General features: G+C 40.8%; 1 protein-coding gene across 1 annotated transcript; it reads right to left on the bottom strand.

Moving 5' to 3' along the window:
• Positions 1 to 309: 309 nt before the first annotated feature.
• Positions 310 to 10,242, bottom strand: SMIM23 (small integral membrane protein 23). Its single transcript, XM_032403537.1, has 4 exons — positions 10,153 to 10,242; positions 1,040 to 1,091; positions 775 to 842; positions 310 to 522 (listed from the first exon to the last, which is right to left on the bottom strand). Exons 1-4 carry the CDS (start codon positions 10,240 to 10,242, stop codon positions 310 to 312), a joined length of 423 nt encoding a protein of 140 aa, XP_032259428.1.
• Between the last annotated feature and the right edge of the window lie 567 nt (positions 10,243 to 10,809).

Below are 10,809 nucleotides of genomic sequence, written 5' to 3'. Positions count from 1 at the left end.
GTCTCTGAGAGGTTAGGGAATTTGCACCATATCTCAGGTAAGTGGGCGAGGGTCCTGACCCGGAGGTTGGCTTGGTTCCAATGTGCCAGAGTTCTGGTGGGCTGGAGGATACCTCAGCAGAGCCTTGGGGTCATCCTGACAGTGTTCATGAACCAGCAAGGTTCTTAGTGTCCCAACTATTTTATTTTCTTGCCTGCTTTGACATTCAAGTGTCACAGCTCAGCCCTTATTAAGGAGCCCCTGGCAACCCTCCCCCCGCCCCACCCCCCGCTTCCGCTTGGTGTCCTCCCCAGGTTCCAGCCCTGGCCCTCACAGGTGAATTTTGAAGTTGGAGCAGGGATCCTCCGGGTGCCCCTCTCCCAGAAGAGCATCTAACCACTCCTCCAGGTCCCGGACCAGCTGCTCCAGCTCTTGCACCTCTTTCTCTAGCTTCTCCAAGAAAACATGCAAGTTTTCCTTCAACCAGGTCCTGATGACCTTTATTGGCTCTTCTGCGGGTTCATTGGTCTGGTATTCAAATCCCTGAAAGGCAGACGTCAAAGTTGCATCTTGAGCTTTTTCACGTAGGACCCCCTTGCCACTGGTTTCAAAAAGTTTTCTGAGCCTTTGCATACGCTATTCCTTCTCTCTGGAGTGCCCATCCCCACCTTCTCCACCTGGCCAGCTCCTACTTATCCTTCAAGATCCAGCTCGCCCATGACACCTCTGGGAAGCCTTCCCAGATTTCCTCAGTCAAACTTGACATCCCCTCAGCACCTTTTTTGAATATGTTACCTGGGAAGCCACAGGATTCTGGGGATAGTTACATTCTCTGATCCTTTCTGACACTTCCCAACTTCTTCCTGAAACAGGCACAAACATCACCTCTTAACAAGGGCAAATGAGCAGTCATTGAAATGAACATGGTTGGTCATCCCAGTGGGTGAAGGGGGGAGAAGGCAAGTTTTGGAGGCCCCATTGACATGCAGCCATCTCCAGAATACCCCTCCTGACTCCGGGTGGACTCGGCTCCTCCTTTCTCAGCTTCCAGAATGCTCACCTGATATTCCTGTGCCCACGTACAGCACCAAGATCAGCAATGCCAACAGCGTCTGGTGGCAAGAAGAGGAGGAAGGAAAGTGACTCACTGGGGGGCAGGCATCCCTGCTGCCCTCACAGAGCGGTGCTATAAGATCGTTTTTAGAGTTTAACTTTTTTCCAGTTATCTATGGCATGCATGCTTACTACAAAACCCCCAAACATTGCAGAAGTAGGTAACATGGCAGCTCGGTGACATTCCACTGGAGTTTTCCCTCCCTTCTCTCTGCTGAGAAGGCCCACTTCTGTTCTCATTCCTTGCCTCGCTTTTACATTTTTGCTCTAAATCATCTTTAAAAGGAATCAACTTTATTGTGGTATAATTCACAGACAATAAAATGCACACATTTTAAATGTACAGTTTGATGAGTTTTGACATGTCTACACCTGTGGACTACCATCCCAGTCAAGAGAAAGAATATTTCCATCATCCCGGAAAGTTCCCTATACCCTTTTACAGTCTGTTCCCTCCTTACCCTCACCCTGCCAGAGGGATCCACTAATCTGCTTTGTCACTATGGAGTAATTTTGCCTGGTCTATAACTGCATAAATGGAACTTCATAGTCTTTTGTGGTTAGCTACTTTTGCTCAACATAATGCTTCTGAGTTGTCTCCATGTTTGTGTGTTCAGTGTTATTGATGAGTAATATATTGTATGAATATGGTACAATTTATCTCTTTACCTACTGACGGACTTTGGGCTGTTTCTAGTTTCTGATGATCATGAATAAAACTGCTATGAACACCTGGATACAACTGTTTGGGTGGACACATGTTCTCATTCTGCTTGGGTTAGCACCCAGAAATGCAGATGCTGGGTCATATGGCAGGTGCATGTTTAATTTGATAAGAAACCACCAACCTGTTTTCAAGGGGTTTGAACCAATTTACATTTCTACCAGCAACCTGAGAATGTTAGTTGCTCCACGTTCCTATTGGCAAAATTCTTTTAGGCATTCTATTGGTTGTGTAGTGGTACCTCGATCTAGTTTTTATATGCACTTCCCCAATGATGAATGATGTTGTCTTAGTCCGTTTGCACTGCTATAACAAAGTACCACAGACCAGGTGGCTTATAAACAACAGAAATTTATTTCTTACTGTTCCGGGGGCTGGAAGTTTGGGACCAGGAGGCCAGCATGGTCAGGTTCTGGTGAGGGCGATCTTCTGGGTTCCATCCATTTCCATTGTATCGTTACATGGTGGAGAGCAGAGAGAGCTCTTTGGGGTCTTTTTTTTTTTTTTTAAATCAGGGCACTACTCCAATTCATGAGGGTTCCACTCTCATGAATCATCTCCTGAAGACCCCCAACTCCTAAAACCAGCACTTTGGGAGTTAGGATTTCAACATATGAATTTAGGGGGGACATAAGCATTCAATCCATAGCAGATGTTGAGCATCTTTTCATGTGCTTACTGATCATAATTCACATATCTTACTTTGTGGGCGTGTCTATTAAAAACCCAGTTCATTTTTTTTATTGGGCAATTTGTCTTCTTATTAAGTTTTAGTAGTTCTTTATTTATTTTGGATATACATTCTTTGTCAGATGTTTGTATTGTGACTGTTTTCTCCAGGTCTGTGGCTTGCCTCTTCATTTTACCAGGGTGTTTGAAAGTTAAAAGGTTTCAAGTTTTATGAAGTTCAAATCATCAAACATATTCCCTTTATGGTTATGCCTTTTGTGTGCAATCTAAAAAATTTTGTCTAACTCAGGGTTGTGAAGATTTTTCTCCTCTGTTTTCTTCCTGGCATTTTATTGTTTTAATTTTCCAGTTAGGTAGATAGTCCATTTTGAATTAATTTTTGTATATGCCGTGAAGAAGGGGTCAAGATTCTTTTCCTCATATGAATGTCCAGTTCTAGAATTATTTGTTTAAAAAGCCTAATTATTCATTGGATTGCATTGCTCTCTGTCAAAAAATATGCCCACCAAATTTATGTGGGTCTGCTTCTGGATTCCATTCTGTTTCACTGATCTATATATCAATTTTTATGTCAGTGCTAAATCTGTATTAGTTTGTTGGAGCTGCTATAACAGAATACCACAGATTGGGCACCTTAAACAAAAATTAACATTAACTATTAATAAAAATTAACAGTCATGGAAACTGGAAGTCCAAGATCAAGATGTGAGGCAGGGTTGGTTTCTGGTGAAACCTCTCTCCCTGGCTTCTGGAAGGCTGCCTTCTCCCTGTGTCCTCACACGGCCTTTTCTCTGTGCCTCCCTGGTATCTCTCTTCTTATAAGGACATCAGTGCTATTGGAGTAGAGCCCCACCCTTTATGACCTCATTTAACCTTAATTATTTCCAAGTACAGTTGGGGCTTCCACATGTGAATTTTGGAGGACACAGTTCAATCCGTAACAGCTCTCTCCACCGTCACTATGCTGTTCCATTCCTTTCTCTATCTATCTTATGTCAATGCCACACTATCTAGATGACCATACAGCTTTTTAAATTTTTTTTAAAATTTAATTTTATTATGTTATGTTAGTCACCATTCATTACATCATTAGTTTTTGATGTAGTGTTCCATGATTCATTGTTTGCGTATAACACCCAGTGCTCCATTCAATACGTGCCCTCCTTAATATCCATCACTGGGGTAACCCATCCCCCCACCCCTTCCCTTCTAAAACTCTCAGTTTGTTTCTCAGAGTCCATAGTCTCTCATGGTTCGTCTCCCCCTCCGATTCCCCCCCTTCATTTTTCCCTCTCAACTATCTTTTTTTTTTTTTTAACATATAATGTATTATTTGTTTCAGAGGTACAGGTCTGTGATTCATCAGTCTTACACAATTCACAGCACTCACCATAGCACATACCCTCCCCAATGTCTATCACCCAGCCACCCCATCCCTCCCACCCCACAACACTCCAGCAACCCTCAGTTTGTTTCCTGAGATTAAGAATTCCTCATATTCAGTGAGATCATATGATACTTGTTTTTCTCTGATTGACTTATTTCGCTTGGCTTAATACCCTCCATTTCCATCCACGTCGTTGCAAATGGCAAGATTTCATTTTTTTGATGGCTGCATAATATTCCATTGTATATATATACCACATCTTCTTTATCCATTCATCTGTTGATGGACATCTTGGCTCTTTCCATAGTTTGGCTATTGTGGACATTGCTGCTATAAACATCAGGGTGCACGTAGCCCTTCGGATCACTACATTTGTATCTTTGGGGTAAATACCCAGTAGTGCAATTGCTGGGTCGTAGGGTAGCTCTATTTTCAACTTTTTGAGGAACCTCCATACTGTTTTCCAGAGTGGCTGCACCAGCTTGCATTCCCACCAATAATGTAGGAGGGTTCCCCTTTCTCTGCATCCCTGCCAACATCTGTCATTTCCTGACTTGTTAATTTTAGCCATTCTGACTGGTGTGAGGTGGTATCTCATTGAGGTTTTGATTTGGATTTCCCTGATGCTGAGTGATGTTGAGCACTTTTTTATGTGTCTGTTGGCCATTTGGATGTCTTCTTTGCAGAAATATCTGTTCATGTCTTCTGCCCATTTCTCGATTGGATTATTTGTTCTTTGGGTGTTGAGTTTGATAAGTTCTTTACAGATTTTGGATACTAGCCCTTTATCTGATATGTCATTTGCAAATATCTTCTCCCATTCTGTCAGTTGTCTTTTGGTTTTGTTGACTGTTTCCTTTGCTGTGCAAAAGCTTTTTATCTTGATGAAGTCCCAATACTTCATTTTTGCCCTTGCTTTCCTTGCCTTTGGCGATGTTTCTAGGAAGAAGTTGCTGTGGCTGAGGTCGAAGAGGTTGCTGCCTGTGTTCTCCTTTAGGATTTTGATGGACTCCTGTCTCACATTTAGGTCTTTCTCCATTTTGAGTCTATTTTTGTATGTGGTGTAAGGAAATGGTCCAGTTTCATTCTTCTGCATGTGGCTGTCCAATTTTCCCAACACCATTTGTTGAAGAGACTGTCTTTTTTCCATTGGACATTCTTTCCTGCTTTGTGGAAGATTCGTTGACCATACAGTTGAGGGTTCATTTCTGGGCTCTCTATTCTGTTCCATTGATCTATGTGTCTGTTTTTGTGCCAGTACCATACTGTCTTGATGATTACAGCTTTGTAATAGAGCTTGAAGTCCAGAATTGTGATGCTGCCAGCTTTGCTTTTCTTTTTCAACATTCCTCTGGCTATTCGGGGTCTTTTCTGGTTCCATACAAATTTTAGGATTATTTATTCCATTTCTTTGAAAAAAGTTGATGGTATTTTGATAGGGATTGCATTGAATGTGTAGATTGCTCTAGGTAGCATTGACATCTTCACAATATTTGTTCTTCCAATCCATGAGCATGGAACGTTTTTCCATTTCTTTGTGTCTTCCTCAATTTCTTTCATGAGTATTTTTATAGTTTTCTGAGTACAGATTCTTTGCCTCTTTGGTTAGATTTATTCCTAGGTATCTTATGGTTTGGGGTGCAATTGTAAATGGGATCGACTCCTTAATTTCTCTTTCTTCTGTCTTGTTGTTGGTGTATAGAAATGCAACTGATTTCTGTGCATTGATTTTATATCCTGCCACTTTACTGAATTCCTGTATGAGTTCTAGCAATTTTGGGGTGGAGTCTTTTGGGTTTTCCACATAAAGTATCATATCATCTGCAAAGAGGGAGAGATTGACTTCTTCTTTGCTGATTCGGATGCCTTTTATTTATTTTTGTTGTCTAATTGCTGTGGCTAGGACTTCTAGTACTATGTTGAATAGCAGTGGTGATAGTGGACATCCCTGCCGCATTCCTGACCTTAGGGGGAAAGCTCTCAGTTTTTCCCCATTGAGAATGATATTCGCTGTGGATTTTTCATAGATGGCTTTTATGATATTGAGGTATATACCCTCTATCCCTACACTCTGAAGAGTTTTAATCAAGAAAGGATGCTGTACTTTGTCAAATGCTTTTTCTGCATCTTGAGAGGATGATATGGTTCTTGTTCTTTCTTTTATTAATGATTGTATCACATTGATTGATTTGCGGATGTTGAATGAAACTTGCAGCCCAGGAATAAATCCCACTTGGTCGTGGTGAATAATCCTTTTAATGTACTGTTGGATCCTATTGGCTAGTGTTTTGGTGAGAATTTTTGCATCCATGTTCATCAGGGATATTGGTCTGTAATTCTCATTTTTGTTGGGGTCTTTGCTTTGTCTGGTTTTGGGATCAAGGTAATGCTGGCCTCATAAAATGAGTTTGGAAATTTTCCTTCCATTTCTATTTTTTGGAACAGTTTCAGAAGAATAGGTATTAATTCTTCTTTAAATGTTTGGTAGAATTCCCCTGGGAAGCCATCTGGCCCTGGGCTCTTGTTTGTTGGGAGATTTTTGATTACTGCTTCAATTTCCTTAGTGGTTATGGGTCTGTTCAGGTTTTCTATTTCTTCTTGGTTCAGTTTTGGTAGTTTATACGTCTCTAGGAATGCATCCATTTCTTCCAGATTATCTAATTTGCTGGCATATAGTTGCTCATAATGTTCTTACAATTGTTTATTTTTTTGGTGTTGGTTGTGATCTCTCCTCTTTCATTCATGATTTTATTTATTTGGGTTGTTTCTCTTTTCTTTTTGATAAGTCTGGACAGGGGTTTATCAATCTTATTAATTCTTTTAAAGAACCAGCTCCTAGTTTCATTGATGTGTTCTACCATTCTTTTGGTTTCTATTTCATTGATTTCTGCTCTGATCTTCATTATTTCTCTTCTCCTGCTGGGTTTAGGCTTGATTTGCTGTTCTTTCTCCAGCTCCTTTAGGTGTAGGGTTAGGTTGTGTATTTGAGACCTTTCTTGTTTCTTGAGAAAGGTTTGTATTGCTATATACTTTCCTCTTAGGACCGCCTTTGCTGCATCCCAAAGATTTTGAACAGTTGTGTTTTCATTTTCATTTGTTTCCATGAATTTTTTTTAATTCGTCTTTAATTTCCTGGTTGACCCATTCATTCTTTAGTAGGATGCTCTTAAGCCTCCATGTATTTGAGTTCTTTCCGACTTTCCTCTTGTGATTGAGTTCTAGTTTCAAAGCATTGTGGTCCAAAAATATGCAGGGAATGATCCCAATCTTTTGGTACCAGTTGAGACCTGATTTGTGACCTAAGATGTGATCTATTCTGGAGAATGTTCCATGGGCACTAGAGAAGAATGTGTATTCTGTTGCTTTGGGATGGAATGTTCTGAATATGTCTGTGAAGTCCATTTGGTCCAGTGTGTCATTTAAAGCCTTTATTTCCTTGTTGATCTTTTGCTTAGATGATCTGTCCATTTCAGTGAGGGGGGTGTTAAAGTCCCCTACTATTATTGTATTGTTGTCGATGTGTTTCTTTGATTTTGTTATTAATTGGCTTATATAATTGGCTGCTCCCATGTTAGGGGCATAGATATTTACAATTGTTAGATCTTCTTGTTGGACAGACCCTTTAAGTATGATATAGTGTCCTTCCTCATCTCTTATTATAGTCTTTGGTTTAAAATCTAATTTGTCTAATATAAGGATGGCCACCCCAGCTTTCTTTTGATGTCCATTAGCATGGTAAATGGTTTTCCACCCCCCCACTTTCAATTTCTCTCCTATAAGTTGCTCCAATATACCTTCTTCCCCTCTCTCTCTTTCTTCTTCTTCTGGGATTCCAATTATTCTAATATTGTTTCGTCTTATGGTATCACTTATCTCTCAAATTCTGCCCTTGTGATCCAGTAGTTGTTTATCTCTCTTTTTCTCAGCTTCTTTATTCTCCATCATTTGGTCTTCTATATCACTAATTCTTTCTTCTGCCTCATTTATCCTAGCCGTTAGAGCCCCCATTTTTGATCGCATCTCATTAATAGCCTTTTTGATTTCGACTTGGTTAGATTTTAGTTCTTTTATTTCTCTAGAAATGGATTCTCTAGTATCTTCTATGCTTTTTTCAAGTCCAGCTAGTATCTTTATAATCATCATTCTAAACTCTAGTTCCAACATCTTACTAATATCTGTACTGATTAGGTCCCTGGCAGTTGGTACTGCCTCTTGTTCTTTTTTTTGAGGTGAGTTTTCCATCTTGTCATTTTATCCAGAGAAGAACAGATGAATGAGAGAACAAAATGCTAACAGGGTAACAACGACCCCAGAAAAATATACACTAAACAAATCAGAAGAGACCCGAAACCAGGAGGAAAAGAAAGGGAAAGAAAGAAAGAAAGAAAGAAAGAAAGAAAGAAAGAAAGAAAGAAAGAATATGATCAAATATGATCAGGCTGGTGAATAGATCAGTGTCACACCCTACATTTTGGGCATATTTTGGTCTGTTAGAAGACACTGCCTCCCAAAATTTTAAAGAAAGAAAAACTTGTATATGTATAAAAATAAGGGTAAATACAATGAAGGGATGGAATATGACTGTAAAGATGAAAATTATAAAAGAAAATTATAAAAGGAATTGATGAGAAGTTGGTTGAAAAAAGAAAGAAAAATTTTTAAAAAATGGGGAGAGAATGTGATCAGGCAGGAGACTAGAACAAAGCCATACACTAGAGATTTAGGGTATATTTTGGTCTGTTAGAAGAATCTGTATCCCAAAATTTTAAAGAGAGAACAACTTATATATATATACAAAAAATAAGGTTAACTACAATGAAGGGATAGAATATGACTCTAAAAATGAAAAATAAAAAAGATTTTTAAAAAAGGGATTGATAAAATGTTGGTTGAAAAAGAGAAAAAGAAAAATTAAAAGAAAAAGAAAAAAAGAAAATTAAAAAAATTAACTTTGAAAAACTAAAGAATCAGGGTAAAAAAGCCATGGATTCTATGTGCACTATTCCCCTAGCGCTGGAGTTCTGCTGTTCTCATTGATCGGTAAACTTGGTCTCGGCTGGCTGTTCTTGCTGATCTTCTGGGGGAGGGGCCTGTTGCCGTGGTTCCCAAATGTCTTTGTCGAGGCGGACTTGCCCCACCCTTGCCTGGTCGGGCTAAGTAATCTGCTCGGGTTTGCTCTCGGGAGCTTTTGTTCCCTGCAAGCTTTCCGTACAGCTTTGGAGGCCGAGAGTGAAAATGGCGGCCTCCCAATCTCCACCCTGGAGGAGCCAAGAACTTGGGGCCCCGCTCCTCAGTGCGCCCCCAGAGAAAAGCCATCAGTCACTCCTGTCTCCCCGGTCTCTGGCCGCACTCCGTGCTCACCCGGCCAGTGATGGAGCGTTTCTCTCTCTGGCACCCGACCCCATGTGGAGTCTCCAAACCCAGCAGATCCCTGCAGTGCGCTCCCGTGCTGCTCCTCCTGGGGGAGGAAGGGGAGTCTCCCCGGACCTGCCGCTTGTTGGGTCCCTGCTGGAGGAGCAGTGGCCCGACTGTGCCCCGGATCACGGTTTATGGCAACCCCGAGCTGAGAGCCCACTCCTTGGCTCCGTCTCTGCAGCCGGCTTCCCCGCTCCGATACCTGGGAGCTCTGCCACACTCAGGCACCCCTGGTCTTTCTATGACCCCGAGGGTGCTGAGACCACACTGTCTCATGAGGGTTCCACCCCCTGCTTAGCCACTGGAGCGACATCCATCAGCGGAGCCGACTTCTAAACGTTCCGAATTTGTGCTCTGCGGCCCTATCACTTGCCAGAAGCGGCCGACGGAGGCCCCCTCCCCCGCCGTCTATCCTCCCAAATATCGCCTCCGATTCACTTCTCTGCATGTCCTACCTTCCAGAAAGTGGTCCCTTTTCTGTTCAGAGAGTTGTTGCTATTCTTTTCTTCGATCTCCTGTTGAGTTTGTAGGTGTTCAGAATGATTTGATCCCTATCCAGCTGAATTCCCGGGACCAGACGAAATCCAGGTCTCCTACTCCTCCGCCATCTTGCTCTTCCTCCATACAGCTTTATTGTAACATTTGAAATCAGATAGTGTGAGTTTTTAAACTTTGTTCCTTTCAAATTTGTTCTGATTACCCTAGATCCTTTGCATTTTCACATATATATGTATATATCAACCTTTTCAGTTTCTATAAAAAAAACCCTGTTGGGATTTTGATTAGTATTACATTGAAACTGTGGTTCAATTTGGTGAGAAAGAATGTCTCTAAAATATCATACCTTGTAATCCGTGATCATGGTGAATCTCTCCATTACACTATCTTTGGTTATTTTTAGCAATGTTTCATCATTTTCAAGTGTAGAGGCCATGCTCATCTTTCTGAAGTATTTTATGGATTTTGATGCTATTGTAAATAGTATCGTTTTTAAATTTTCATTTTCCAATTGTTCGTTGCTAGTCTATAGAAACACAATTGATTTTGTGTCTTATGACTTAATTCTTTCTTTTTTATCTGATAGAGTTTAGGATTTTGTATATAAAAAATCATGCTGTCTGGGAAGAAGTTTTACTTCATCCTTTCTACTCTTTTTCTTTCAAAAAATCTTTAGCTTTTTTGCTTGCCTTGTATATTAACTAGAATCACTAGTAAAATACCAATAGAAGCGGCAAAAGCAAACATCCTCATCTTGTGCTGTATCTTAGGGGGACGTGGTGTTGAGTGGAGGTAGTTGTAGCTTTTTCCTTGTTGTCCTTTCTCAGTTTGAAGACATTTCCTTCTGTTTCTACTGTTCTGAGAATTTTACCAAGAATGAACGCTGAATTAGTGAAATGCACTTCCTGTATCCACTGAGAGACTTGAGTGCTGCCCTTTTTTGCCTGAGCCTGCGGCAGATTGCATGGATTGACTTGAATACCTAACCAACCTGGTTCCTTCA

The sequence above is a fragment of the Phoca vitulina genome, unplaced genomic scaffold (genome assembly GCF_004348235.1).
Source record: "Phoca vitulina isolate PV1807 unplaced genomic scaffold, GSC_HSeal_1.0 scaffold6, whole genome shotgun sequence".
NCBI classification, from domain to species: Eukaryota; Metazoa; Chordata; class Mammalia; order Carnivora; family Phocidae; genus Phoca; species Phoca vitulina.
This window is presented reverse-complemented; position numbering and strand designations above follow the sequence as displayed.